At 33.0% G+C, this 15,667-nt stretch overlaps 1 protein-coding gene across 3 annotated transcripts in view; it reads right to left on the bottom strand.

The window, feature by feature from the left end:
* Positions 1–15,667, bottom strand: part of sau (Golgi phosphoprotein 3 homolog sauron) — a 51,868-nt gene that overhangs the window by 8,841 nt on the left and 27,360 nt on the right. For 2 of the 3 annotated variants that reach the window (XM_075359651.1, XM_075359650.1), the window contains exon 3: positions 10,165–10,409. In XM_075359651.1, coding sequence (XP_075215766.1) covers positions 10,165–10,409 — 245 coding nt within the window. Of the gene's footprint in view, positions 1–10,160; positions 10,410–15,667 lie in introns of those variants that run through there. The other variant, XM_075359652.1, reaches the window with a different exon arrangement.

The following is a 15,667-nucleotide window of genomic DNA, read 5'->3' as shown; positions in this document are numbered from 1 at the left end:
ACTGCAGGTACTTCTAAGAAAATTGAGATACTCACTGAAGCAGAAGAGATGACTTGGATATTTTCTGAAAGTTTAAGAGGCAACCTAGAAAAAGGAATGTTTAAAGGTTTACTAAAACACACAGAAAAAGTGCAGTGTAAGAAAAACTTTCCTACCAAGGGATCAAATGGAATCATCAGAAATGGAGGAACAATGTGCTAGTAATAACAACCCATAGAAAAGTTATTGTTGCACTTTTGGAGATGAATCACCTAAGATTTTAAGATCTTCTGGTATGTGGGCATTCATGGGTACAGAAAAGGTTATTTCCACTGTTCTTTAGAAAAACCCAACTGATGTAGACCAGTGGTTGGTGTTTTTTTACTGAAAAAGAAAAGAAAGAAGATATAAGAAATAGAATCTCCAGATAAACTTTTATTCATCATAGCAGAGCAGTATCTGTTGCCTTCTGTCACAAGACTTCATTCTAGTTCTTTTTCAAGAACCAGAGATTTACAGTGGTCAAATTATTGAACTGGAAAATATATAGGATAAGTTGATAAATGAGGTATGAAAAAATATGATCATTTTAATTTTTATCATAAAGAATTTACTTATTCTTTTATATTGATATTGTCTCTTTTAAAGTGGTTCCCCAAAGATACAATGCACTTACACCAGCCATTTCTTTCAATCCTCAAAACATTAGTGGAATTTTTTTTGGTATACTCACAAATTATTTTCCTTGATTTATTAGAACAAGAAAATGTCACAAAGTGTCATTTGGAGAATAGAGAGGCTATGGCATCAGTATACGTATTTTTGACTAAATAATGAAAAACTGATATAATATAGTGTGTGCTGAAGTGTTATTGTGGTGCAAACTCCAAGGCCTTCTTTCCCACATTTGTGCTTGTTTTCTTTGGACTGCATTACATAAATAGTGTAAAATTGTTAACCAATACAGTTTGTTATTTTGAACACCTTGCAGTAAGAATTCCAAATACTCGATGACATTGTTAGAAGAAAGAAGAAAAAAAACAGTAAGAACCTTAACATTTGACTGAACTTGGTGTACTTTTATCGGTCTTGGCATCTCTAATTAATGATCATAAAGTACTTTATATTGTTGATATTTTCATCAACTGATGTGTTTAGATAGACAGCCAATATTTTTTTCATCTTCACAGCCTTCTTGAAACCATTTGTCCCCATAAAAAATGAAATCACTCACATAATGACTTCCAATTTTGGGGTTATTTGCAATTATAGCTTTTTTTCATGTCTTGTGACATAGCAACCATTTGGCAACAAAAATACAGTAAAAGCTTACTTATGCATCATCTGTTCAACAATCAGTCTGTTACAAATTAGGGCAAAGGATTTGCCCTGATAGCATGTGGTAGTAGCTACTCACTAACACTATGTCATTATTTGAGCTACTGTGAACTGGAACATTGATCTATCCTTGGAATTAGCAGTGGTAGATCTTTGTGAATATGTTTAAAGCTTAATAGCTTTCTTCATAATTATAGGGAAAAATTGGATATTGTCTTCTTTCAAAACTTTTTCTGGCAGTTTTATATATTCAAATGTTCCTAAAAGGAAAACTGAAGAAAAACTAAAGTTTAAAATAACATATTTTCCTGCTGTTTTAATTTTTAAATGAAGAAAATTTGTTTAACCAACATTCTACATTTACTTTTCAAGTAACTATCTGTCCTAACTCATGAAAGATGATTAAAGTTCCATTATTAAGTCTTAAGTGAAATGATGTTTATTTAGATCAACATATCTGGTATTGATAAAGATTTACAGACAAACACAATTTACTTTTTGATTCCCCCTAATAAATATCTTAAAAACCGACAATGAACAAAATGAAGACATTAGCGATAAATTTCTACGACTTACAACACCAACACAATATATATTTAATGTAGAATAAATATATTGTTCTTGAATTATTTGGTGAGGGATTACATGGTGTATATGTTATGGTCAAAGAAATAAATCCAGGCTAATGCATAAGCAATGTGATAAATGTTTGAGCAATTCGGGTAATGTTATTAATAAGTGCAAAGTATTAATCACTTCGCCCAGGCGATGTAATTGTACTTAGAGTTTATATGTATAAATTCTTATTTATATTTAAAATATTTATCTATTTTTATTTAATAATACAATTATAATACTAAAATTAATTATATTACTCATTTCAATTTAACTTTGAAAACAGTCATAATTTATCAAGTAAAGTAAAGACCTACTGTTTACTATTATGCAAATATTCAAAATTGTAAATTTGCCCGTTGAAAATCAGCAGAAGGAAATTACCATTGTATGTATTATGTTAGTATCCCTACTTATGTAACATTTACATCCTGAGCAATAATGGATTTTCTAGAGAGGTTCTGTTACACACAATTTTTATTTAGTCATATCTTGTCAAGTTTGCAATAGACTTCTGTCACTGTGGGGATATTTTAGCAAGATGGAATTATCTGTAGATGAAATTGAAGTCTGATTGTAAGTTAACAGATATAATTAAATATAAAATATTTATCCAAGCTGAATAATTGGATATGATTGAAGAATTTGAACTATTGAAGGAAAAGCAATCCAGGGTTTCCAAAAGATTATCAACGTCTGCATCCGTATGATGTGATTCTCAAACAGGGTATCTAATAGTTATTTGTTTTAATAAAAGAGGATGATTTGTCTATCAAACGCTATGCATATCTGGAACACTTTTGGAATAATTCATGATATCCACAATTCGGCTGGACATAGAGGAAGAATTCTGATGGAGGTACAAATGAAGAAAAGAACATAACCAGGCAAATGATTTCGAAATACATTTCGACATTGCTACTTGTCAAAAACAAAAAATAGCTTACCTAAAAAAGGTTTAGTAGTAAAACCATCCTAAGTACAGAAATGAACTCAAAAGTGCCAAGTAGCTCTCATTGACATGCAGTCTATCGCTGATGATGAATACAGATAAATTTTTATAAGTAAAGATTATCTTATAAAATTTAAGCAACTTCATGCCATTAAAATTAAATCAGCTTAAGAAGTTACATAGAATCTTATGTCAATATTTGAAATATTGGAGTGCCAGAAATTCTCCAAAGTGACAATGGCTGAGAGTTCAACACAAGCTTTTAAGGATCTAAGTACTTGTGGCAGGGGATTGATATTGTTATGGAAAGCTGAGGCACACTCAAGCCAAGGTTTAGTAGAAAGAGCCAATGAAGACATTGAAAATATTCTTAGTGCTTGGCAACAAACAAGCAGAAGTAATAAGTGGGCACAAGGTTTAGGTTTTGTACACTTTATAAAAAACAGTTTTTCATAGTGGAACAAAATTAAACACTTAAAAAGCTATGTATGGATTTAAGGCCAAAATGGTCATGAAAAATGTCTATCTTCCAGTATTATTGGTGAACAGCAATGAAGAATTCTTCGTTAAATCTGCTAATGCACTCTGCTGTAAGAAAATAGATGAGAACATGATATCTAATGATAACAAGATTCCAATTTTATATTGTAATACTGTAAAAGTGAGTCAATTGCTCCAACCTCAAAAGCTGAATTATTGATCACTGAAAATGTGAATGAACTTGATTGCTGTTGTAAGAGTGCGGAATGGTGGAAGAAATGCTTTATGGTTGGTTTTGGAAAAAATAACAAGGAACTACACAAATTAGATACCCAGTGTGACCTGCTCAATCAAATGTAATCCAGAAACAAATTCAGTTTGTAAAGAACATTTTCAAAAACCTGATGATGCACTGCAAAATGAAACATTAACATGCTATAAAGAAAAAACAATGCGACTCAAAGTTCAAGTTGTTGTAACAAGTGAATAGTAAAATAATTACTATTTTATTGCTTGTAATAATAAGTGACACACAGTGTAAAATTATGAATATAAACTCCACTGTGCAATGTTTTTTTTTTAATTTTCAAGACATTATATAAAGAAGGAATCTTTTTTAAATCTTGTATAATAAAATGGTTTCATCTTAAATATTTACTCATATAAAATGATCATAACATTGTGAATTTGTTACTAGCTAATAATAATTATTACATTTTCTAGATGGATAATAGTGTTAATATACAGTAGGGATAATTTTTTCAGAACGTATCTGATTTAACTGTTTTCTGATTTCAAATATTGAAATAAAATGATAATGTGTAATATTATTAATTAAAAACAATATATGAACTATTGTAAATGATTACTATTGTATATATTCATATACAATTAATCTTATATTTATAAGATTATAAATATAAATAAGCACGTATATGAATAAATAAGAGCTCCTATTATTATACATTTAAACACTAAGCAATGATCACATTGTTTAGGTAAAATGATTAATACTTTGGTCTTAATCATATTGCCCGAATGCCATTGGGCATTGTGAACATATTGCCCAATGATTTATCACTTTTGCCATAACAGACATATGCTTTACAGAAAATTGATAGCCTCCTAAATGATGAAAATTACTTTACACAATCTGTAATTTGGTAATTCTGTCATAATCTACCTGAGGAACTGTTTTTTAGGAGGTTCTAATTTATTTAAAGTTTTAGAATTTAGAAAATTATCACATCTGTAGTATATCTGAGAAGTCCCCATTCTCCTCCCTACAATTAACATGTTAATTAAATTGATTTGTACTTCTCCAATTAAATATATTCATAGACAAGTGGCTGAATTGAATACAACATGGTTAACAGGTGCATGACCATATTAAAAAAGGCTTGAAATATGAACATTTCAACCTACTTTTGTGAATATCAGATAGACATGGAACAGCATGTTGCAGTCTGGCATGCTTTCATAGAAGGATTTTGAAATGTGGTATCTTGCACAAGTGTTGTTTTACGATGAGTGTGGAATTTATTGCAGTTCACAAGCCACGAACGTAGTTTTCTGGGCTAAGGAGAAACTCATTTTGTGCGAAGGTTGGAAAGATATCCAACACATGCCATAATATGACCACAATGAGCCCACTACGGAACTTTATTAAAAAAATAAGAACCATTAAAAGAGAATAATTTGTCATACATAACAAAATATAACATAGTCTATTGAGAAGATTTTTATTGAAGTTGATAAAAAAATTAGCAAATAATTTTTACAATCTACTTACACATGGATAAGTAAGTTCAAAGAGGTAAGTAAAAAATTATACCTTCTGTTACAAATACTAAAACACTAAATGAAATGCTATGTGTTGTTGAAAGTCTGACAGGTTATTTATTCACTGTTAGTGAGTGGTCAATATACTAGAAGGGCAGTCCTACTTGACAACAGAATAACAGACCATATAAATTACATACAGCATAATGTCTATCCAATATTTTTCTTCAAATTAAAGAAAAAAATGTTTAACTGATATTAAACTATGTGTAAATAATTACTTACATCTATTTATATGTAAATACACCCAAACTTATATGAAACTTAAATGAAATGTATACTTCATTTTTATATTAAATGTAATATTTATAACAAATGAATATTTTCCAATAGCAAGAATGAGATAAATGATATCATCTACAGGTGTTTTATATATATATATATATATATATATAAATATAAGGTGCTACCCAAAAGTTCGGGGAATTTGAATTTCCCGCGTGAACCATTGCTGGTATGACCTGGCTGCCGCTAGATGTGGCCAACATTACTCTTTGTGAATCAGTGTTCCAACAGCTGTGACGGCGAGAGGCTGCATTGTTGACTTTCGTGCGGTTGTGTAACATGTTTTACTGCTTTAGCGAAGTTCTAAATGGGAGATTTTAAAGAGCAAAGAACCTGCATCAAATTTTGCTTCATGCTTAAAATAATTGGTGCAGAAACCCATCACATGCTTGTGGAAGCATTTGGTGACAATGCTATGAGTAAAAGTAAAACTTTTTTGTGGTACAAACGATTCAAAGATGGACAAACGACAGTCTATGATGATGTGCGTTCAGGAAGACCATCAACAAGCGCAACACCGGAAAACATTGCGAAAGTGTGAGAGGCTATTGTTGCAGATCGTAGACAAACAATCCATGATGTTTGTGCAATCGTACAAATGTCATATGGGTCCGTGCAACACATCTTGTTGGACAATTTGAACATGAGACGCATTACTGCAAAATTCGTACCAAGACTGTTGAACAGCAACCAGAAACAAAATAGCGTAGCTGTCTGTAGTGAATTGAAAAATTCAGCCAAAAAATTTCCCACCCACCCTATTCGCCTGACCTTGCCACATGCAACTTTTTTCTCTTTCCGAAAATAAAATTTCAATTGAAAGGCCGTCGTTTTAACACAATTGAAGAGATTCAGGAAGAAATGCAGAACATGCTTCGAACACTTACAGGGATGCATGGAATCATGGGAAAAACGCTGGTATCACTGTATCAATGCTCAAGGGGATTACTTTGAAGGAGACAGTTGAAATTATAAGTTATGGTAAGCTATTTTATTTTTATGGTAAAATTCCCCAAACTCTTGGGTAGCACCTCGTGTATATATATATATATATATATATATATATAAGTTATCTACCACAAATATTAAAAAAATGATTTTACTGATGTTAAACATAACATGAATATTAAACAGCAAATAAAAAAATAAATAAAACTAAAAATACTTTACATCAATTTTCACAACGATAACAAAACAAAATATGTAGATTGTTAATAGTGTTTATTTCTAAACATAAATATATCCTTTACATATCTCAACTACAGAGTATTGTGTGTGAGTAGCAGTTTCATGATGCAGTTTTCACAAATTTTCAGTACAGAGGATATGTGAAAAATGCTATAAATTAGCTATAAACACAATAGTCAGCGAGTTTCTGTTGAAGGTAAATCATGCAAAATCTTATCTTAACAAAATACATAAATTATATAACAGAAAAATTTAATTTTTTTATCCAGCTTGTCAGAAAGATAGTGCAATACGTTTTACTGATTATATACATTAATACTCTATTTTAAGTGAAAAATTCATCATATTGGATGATCGTTCCCTTGAGCTGAGTTTAACCTAATTGAAAAATTCTCATAACTTAAATAAATTTTATTATACCCTTTGATTTTATCACATTAATTGTGTCTTAAAAGCATAAACTCAACGCATATTATAATAAAATAATTTAATTCAATTGCTTGACAGATAGAGCTGCCTCTGCCTATGATTCTTTACTTATAATGTGCAAGTGTGTCGTCTTACTATTTTCTTTTAAATTTTAAAATACATTGTTTTTTTAAAACTTTACAACATTTAATGTAAGAGTATTTCTGTAAGTCATAACATACTTATTTCAGTTAACAGTGTACTAGATTTGATTATATAATACTGTGATGAACGATAAAATATTTTACTTTTGCAATGTTTATGTAACAAATGTAAGGGTAAGTTATATTATCATGATTTTATGATTGAGGAAAACAATGTGTACTGGACAGAATAAATAGCTCAAAAAAACAATTTTTTTTTTTTTAATCATGACCTTTTAATAACCACCCAAACAAAACAGATAAAAATAGAATACTTCCTTTCTTGCATAAAATTTAATAAAACAGTAATATAAAATTAGTTAGAATCTTTTTTCATACATACTTTAGATCTTATATACAAAAAAAAAATCACAACACTATTATGATGAAATGACAACTATACATGCAACCTAAGGAAAAATTCACTCACAAACTTCTTATTGAATTTAAGTTCCATAATTGAGCTAATATTTGTCAGAATTTTATTGCAATTATATAATACTATAAAGTAAAAAGTTCTCTTAATACATATATAAATCATAAGGAAATGTCTACATTTAAAAGTACACAGTAAAACATTTCATGTAATTTGGTTAACCTTGGAGAAAACCATTCACTTCAAATTTTTGCAAATGCAAACATCTTTATATACGCACCATAGATTGTCATGTTTTAATTTTGAATAAAAGTGAGTTACTTATTCATTTAGTTTCAGTTTTAAACATTCTGTTGAAGTTTCTTAGATTTTCATACTTTAAATGAAAATTGCAAGAGAAATACATGTTTAATCAAACATGTCTAAATTTAATAAATTTATTTCTGATAATAATCTTAATATTGGGCGACTGTTCTGGTAACTAAGCAAGTAAAGAAAAATTTAAACAGCAGGTATATAGTTAAAGACGAATTCAGCAATTTAAAATGAACAATTCCAATTAATAAAAAAATAAAATGAGTTTATATTACAAGATACTACAACATCGACTTCTTAGATTTGGCTCTAAGCAAACTCTGCAGGCTTTTCTACAATTATTTCATCTTTCTAGTAAACATGTACATAACACATTTGACTTGAAGTAATAAAAACAAAACAATTAAATAAAATTATTTAGGTATAGAGAAAAAGGGACTAGTACACTACAATTCTTGGTTCAACCACCTCTTTAGCTCTATAACTGCTGAGTTTGTTGAGCAAACGCTAACATCAGATAGATAGGCCAAATCAGTCTTTGGGCTACCAATTTATATAATGGTTTTCTAGAGGAGAAATTCATTAAACAGATAAAATTTAAACCGACAAAAAGTTCATATGGAAGGAAAAATGATAGAATAACAGAAGTTATCATCAAATACAATAGACACAATAATTATTTACAGTAATGTCATCTCAAGCTTTACAGTTTTGCTATCACAAACTTCATTTTAAACAATGCCTATGCTCACAAAATTTATTTTTAATTCTATGTAAATTTATCTAAAAAAAAGATTGTTCATTTAACATTTTCAGTAAACAACACACTTTAAACAGAATTTCAATAATAACTGAAAACGAAACAAAATTCACAAAAACAAACTTGTACACAAAGACAATTAACATTAAAATGGCCTTAATTTTAATTTTAAGTCAATCCAGAAGTGTACTAGTGGTGAATTGAAAGAAAGCTAATTCTATTCTTTTCTTGAATTCATAACCTTTTTTTACATAAATATGTTACATTTCTTTTACTTATAAATCTTTACTGTATTTAATTATGGTTCTATAAAATGAAATGGATTTTATATTTATTTATAAAAAAAAAACATTACTATGTTACAATACACATAGCACATCTTCAATATAATTTTTTTATATAAGATTTTTAATGTTTATAAATTAAAAATGTTAAATCATTCAACTTTCAGTTCAGAATAAATAAATAAAAATATATCCAACAGTATTTTTTATACCTGAAGGTGTACTATTTTGTAATTTTTTTTTTACATATTAATTATTTATAAAATAAAGGTATATTTACTAAATCAAATTATCTTTTATGAATCACTATTAAATATTCAAACACTAATAATCACTAATCAAATATTCAAAACTATTAAATTTAACAATTTCTATTAGATTTACAATTTTATTTGATCTTGAAACTTATCTATTTAGGATACACCAAATGTTCTATAATTTGGAATTTACTGCAGTGTTTCCGAAGAGCATGTAACTACAACTGGTGCAAAATTTCAATAATTTTCTCCACAGGTAATAGCACATAATTCACATAAATTTACAATTAATTTTTTACACAGAATACTTATTACTATTTATATTTGTCAATAGATAGCAAGCTAATAAGTATTTTTCTTAATGGTATATAATAAAAAACTTAATACTTTTGACCAATGAATAATAAGAGGAACAGAGACTACAACCTATGCATCATTATAGTACGCAGCTGTTACCATCAACAAAACAGAGGAAAATAATTTTATATATATTTTGTAGTCTAACATTAAAAAAATCACCAACTTTAAAGCAAACTGGTAACACAAGTTAATTGCAGGTATTCACTGGCAGCTTTTATCATCGACTAGTACTGTTGTAGTCACTGGAATGTAATTAAGTATATTATTATAGTTGGCTGGAAAAAGTAATTTTCACTACCAATCATTATGGGCAACCATTTTAAATGATGAACTTTTATTTATATATAAAGTCTTTACTCCAAGTAAGGTTTAGTAAAAAATTTATGCAACATAACTTTGTAAATTACATAAAAGCATTAATTCACAAAATTTTAATTTAAAAAATCTAAAGGCTTCTGACAATCTGTCGCCTATGAAAATGAATGAAACATAAAATAAAATCATAACTCACTGACTACTCACTTAGTGAATGCAGCATATACAGCCCATAATATATCACTGTTGTTTGACTTCATACTTTCTGCTTCAAGATCAGAATCTACAAGTTCACGTACTCTTTTCATTGCCAGCTCATAGTCATCATCACTTAGTGGGGCAAATGCATTTTCTAATACATCTGATGCATGCGCTAACAATAATAAAGATAACATCCTTTTATCCATTCTTTGTGGATCATTTACCCACTTTCCTAGTACAGCATCTTGAACCTGTGTAACAAAATAAATAAAAAACATATGTAAATACAAAAAAAGATGTTTTCATGTGTTTGTTAGCTAAAAGACAAAGGACCACATTAAAGATGGATAGATTATAATTTATTACAATACGATAGAAAAGAAATCAAAATGTTTTAATTAAACATTACATATACAAAAGAAGAATTAATAGTGTGGTGCTTAATAAGCTCATGGTATTTAATTTCTTACTACAAACCAAACTTACTGCATGAAGCTAAAAACAGAACAATAAGAATACAGTACAACAAACATTTAATACATTAAACTAAATGGAATTCTTAGCATGCTGGAATATGTAAAATGCAAAATTTTTGTCCATAAACGAATGAGCAAGTATTTCCTGTTCCAAGTGTGTGAGTTGGGTATATGTATTTTAAACTACAATTAAGGGTGATGAAGTAATTGGAACATCACATTTTAAATCCTTGAGCTATTATTTATTCCAAATAGCTGTGTTCATGGTCAACTAATCTTTTCCACACCTGTATTTCAAATTTTTCTTTTTCCCTTTTTCTTATAGTGCACATTTCACACCCACTGAGATGAACGGAATGTTCATCTCTCTGTTCATATGTTTGGAGTAAACATATCATTTCATAATTCATCTTACTGTATAATAATTGTTTTTGATTAAAACAATTCCTTAGCCATTTGTATAATAAATTTTATTTCAACTCCATCTATGCAATTTTCTGATAATTAGTAGTACTTAAGCACTTATACTGTTTCATTTATTCTATTTTTACCATCTTTTGTACAGACATTCATTGGCTTATTATTACTTTTTTCTTAATATTTACTTTCCTTTATATTTTGTCATAATGTTTACTAAGTTAGAAATCATAAGTTGATCATTCTATACTTTACTCTTAAAAACATCTTGTCGTCTGTGAGCCTTATATAATTTATTTTCCTTCCTACTACAGTGATCCCTTCACCCTCTTCTAGAGAATTTATAATCACAACATCACCATACATGTAAAACATAGCTGGGGATAAGCAGCACTCCTACTTTACCATAAAGTTCAGTTCACATAAATGTAGAGACAAATAAAAAAATATGAGATAACACTATTCATTAAAATCTGTAAAAAAAAATAATAAGGGTTGTGTTTGAGAGCTTAAAGAATTTAGCACATTGTACTATAATCAAAATTAAAAAAAAATTGTGAGGCAAATTACCTTAAATTCAGTATTATCCCCCATTAATAAAATATATTTTTTAAATTTGCAAAATTTGTTAAAAATGATTAATTATCAAAATTGATAATATTTTAGTTATGACTAATAAAACTGGGCATAAAAGAAAAATTACTCAGTAAGGTAAAGTCAAGTTCATTTTTATACAGAATATGGAAGGGCCGTACAAAAAAATGAATGGTAATTAATTTCAAGTAAAAGGATCATTTAAGGATTAGCATCTCTATTATACAGCTGTGCTTTTAAGAATATGGAGGGCAAAATTATATGGATAATACAAAGTAAAAAGAGGAAAAAATAACTGTCTAAAACTTACGTGTGATTGCTTTTCTTTTTTTTTGGTCTTAAAAAATTCCATCTTCCCATGGTTTGATAAAATGAATACACAGAATTTTAGTTTTTCTCAAAAAATCTTTATTTCTTCATCAATATTGATTCTGTCACCTTCAAATATATTTCCCTTTCAGATATATTTGTGCCAGGACTTTTTCGAATCTTCAAAGCACCTCTGGAAAGCAATTTTCAGTACTGTTTAGCTCCTTCATCTATTCTAACTTTATCTTAAATGATGGTAAAACTTCAGCTTGGGGAATAGGAAGAAGTCACAGGGGGTCAAGTCTGGTGAATATAATGGCTGAAACATCATAACAGTGTTGTTTTTGGCCAAAAATTCAATGAACAAGTAGTCAAGTGTGAGCAAGTGGATTATCGTGGAGTAATTGCCATGAATTGTTTCACCACAAATCCGGGCATTTTCTTCGGATTGCTGCACACAAACAGTGTAGAACATAATAATTGTTATTGATTGCACAACCTGGTGGCAAGAACTCATGATACATTAAGCTGTTGAAACTGAAGAGCAGACAGTGATCAGAACCTTCACATTTGAACAAACTTGACAAACTTTTTCGGTGTTGGCTCTTCAGGAAGCTTCCATTGAAATGACTGGGCCTTAACTTCGATGTCACACCCATATTTGATCACCAGTTATGATCCATTTGAGCAGTTCAGGATCATCCGGAGAGTTCGAGCGGCGGTTGTTAGTTTCGCTACAGATTCTGTGTCTATGGAGATTACCGAGGCGGAAGTCCGCCAGGTAATCTGCAGCCTTGCTAGGAACAAAGCCCCCGGATATGATGGTATCACGGTGGAGCTCCTTGTTCGCACCCTGCCCGTAATTCTTGGCCCGTTGACTAGGGTATTCAATAGGTGTTTGTTCGCCGGACATTTCCCGGCTTGTTGGAAGCGAGGTGTTTTAAAGTTGTTATTCAAGGGTGGCGACAAGGATCCCACCGTTACTTCTTCTTACCGTCCTCTGACGCTCTTACCAGTTGTTGGAAAAGTTTTCGAGAAGGTTCTTTACCTCCGCATCAATAGTAGGCTCACTTCGAATCGCATGCTGATGGACGACCAGTATGGCTTTAGACCCGGTAAAAGCACAGAGGATGCGATTATTAGGGTCCTGAATCTGGCTTCGGACAGCGAGTGCAAGTATGTACTCGGTGTCTTTTTGGACATATCCGGGGCATTTAATAACTTGTGGTGGCCCTCTGCCTTGTTTCAATTGCAGAAGCGTGGTTGCACGCAGGAAGAAATTAGTACTCTCTCGAGCTATTTCAGCGACAGAACTGTCGTCCTTCGTGACGGCAGTTCGGAAGTAGGAAAGACCCTGTCTAAAGGATGTCCGCAGGGCAGTGTATTAGGTCCACTCGTCTGGACCATCGAGTTCGATTCTCTCATGCGGTTGCGCTTGCCTGGTGGCTGTCGTGTCGTGGCTTATGCCGACGATGGGCTGCTGCTGGTTGAGGGTAATTCGCGTGCTGAGATAGAGCTTAGAGCGGCACAGGCATGTAGGGTTTTGCGGTTGTGGAGTTTTCAGCATAAGATGTGGAGTCTTCATAAGCTTAAGTGCGGAGAAAACCACTATGATGTTTCTGAAGGGCCGTTTAGCTGCAACTCGCCATCCGCGGGTTGTGATGAACGGTCGTTCAATTAGGTATGTCACCCTTCAGAAGTATCTGGGTGTTATCCTTGATGAGAGGCTTCTCTTCAAGGAGCACCTCCAGTATGTGGCGAAGAAGGCAGTTGATGCTTTCTTCGGAGTCCGAAGAGTGGTCAATCCTGATTGGGGGTTGAATTTCCGTACCATGCGGATTCTTTATAAAGGCGTCTGTGAGGCCATTATGTTGTACGCTGCGCCCGTCTGGGCTCATCGTTTGCGGCACCAATGTTATAGGGACATTATATTACGAGCCCAGCGTCTTCTTTTGTTAGCGGTTGTCGGTGGTTACAGGACTGTCTCGCGAGAGGCGGTAACTGTGATTGCAGGCATCAAACCTGCGGATATTTCGGCTACGGAACGTAGCCAGCGGTATGTTGCTAAGAAGGCTGGCCTTCTTACTACTGGGCGTATGCGTGAGATCGAAGACCAAGGTTTTGACTCTTGGCAAGATAGGTGGACTGCTTCTGTAACTGGTCGTTATACGCATGGTATATTCCCCGATGTTAGGGAGTTGCGTGCTATTAGCTGGGTATCCCCCAATCGGCATACCACTCAGTTCCTTTCAGGACATGGTGCTTTTAGGGAGAAATTGGCTAAGTTTAGGTTGGTTGATTCCGGCTTCTGTCCGGACTGTAGGGTCGATGAAACTGTGGACCATGTCCTCTACATATGTCCCCGGTACGAAGCTGAACGTACCAGAGTTAGTAGGGAGCTCGAGAGAGTAAACTCAGTTTTGGATCTACGAGTCAACTGGAGGACTCGTAGTGAGTGGAAAATAGTTGCTGGCTTCCTTCGCTTCCTCGCCCTGAGCAGGACCGCCGAAGGAATTTAGTAGGTGTTAGGAACCTGGGTGGCTAGGGACCGCCTGGGCAGTTGACTGGCCGAAGGTAGGCGCTTAGGCAGCGTGCCTCGGTTAGAAGTATTGTGGTATGCATTGAATTAGGCTGTCGGCGGAGTTGCGGCCGTTGTCGGTGGGCCGGACTATTCTTGCCCGGCGGGTGCGGTTGCGCTCCGACGAGGGCGTTTTTGAGCCGGAATCACTGTTGTTGGGGCTTCTCTGGGTGCCGCTCCGGCGGTACGTAGGGGAGTCTCGGCGGCAATTGCGAAGGATGGTGAATGTCACGCGGGACTCCGCGATGGCCTGTGCGGGGGTAGGTGTTAAATCTCCTCTCCCGGGCGGACCGGAGCGGAGTCAGATATTAACTCATTTTGAGTATTAAGCGGGGTTCTTAAGGGAACTAGGTCTAAATTTCGATGTACAAACTTTAGTGGGAAGTTTATAATGAGGTTGTTAGTGCGGATCTGAGACATTCAGAAGTGGCTCTTTATAGTAGGATCTAGGCGCGGGGTCTTCTTTCCGCGGTTAGGTTTCCTAGCTTAGTTCTTGAGGGCGACGTGGTAGCTGCAGGTGTCCGTTGTCTTCATTCTGAAGGCATAAACACGTAAATCTATCTCGGGGTGAACTTTTACCGATGTAGATGTCCCTCGGGGCATCTGCATCGGTGGCATCTCAGCGGGGCCTAGACTGAAAGCTATGTGACAAAAATCAGTTTGAGGGCGAGAAGAAGTCCTCCGTTAAAGCCACTACTGGCTAGGAACGGAGGGGGTGGTGTAGCGACCGGACACGCTACGAGGTGGGTTCTTCTCCCCTCGGGGGGGAATCGAGTTCAGGATCATCGTTCACTCATTCATCAACACTGCTTTAGGATGAAATTCACAATTTAAAAAAAAATATTGTTGCCACATGCTTCAAGTTCAAAACATCTGAAAAAATTGCTTGGCACAAGCCAAATGATATGAAAACATCAGCAGTAACCTCTCTGATAGTGATTCAGCAATTTTCCATAATCATTTTTTTTCAATTTTTCAACGTTGTCATCGGTTGTTGATGTACTGGGATGTCCAGGGCGCTCATCATCTTCAATGTCATCACGGCCCTCTTGGAAATATTTTTACCACTTGTAAATGCTTGTTTTATTTACAGAAGAATTGTCAAAAGCAACATTCAACATTTCCAATGCAGCGT

This window comes from Lycorma delicatula, chromosome 3 (assembly GCF_047948215.1).
Source record: "Lycorma delicatula isolate Av1 chromosome 3, ASM4794821v1, whole genome shotgun sequence".
Taxonomy (NCBI): domain Eukaryota; kingdom Metazoa; phylum Arthropoda; class Insecta; order Hemiptera; family Fulgoridae; genus Lycorma; species Lycorma delicatula.
This window is presented reverse-complemented; position numbering and strand designations above follow the sequence as displayed.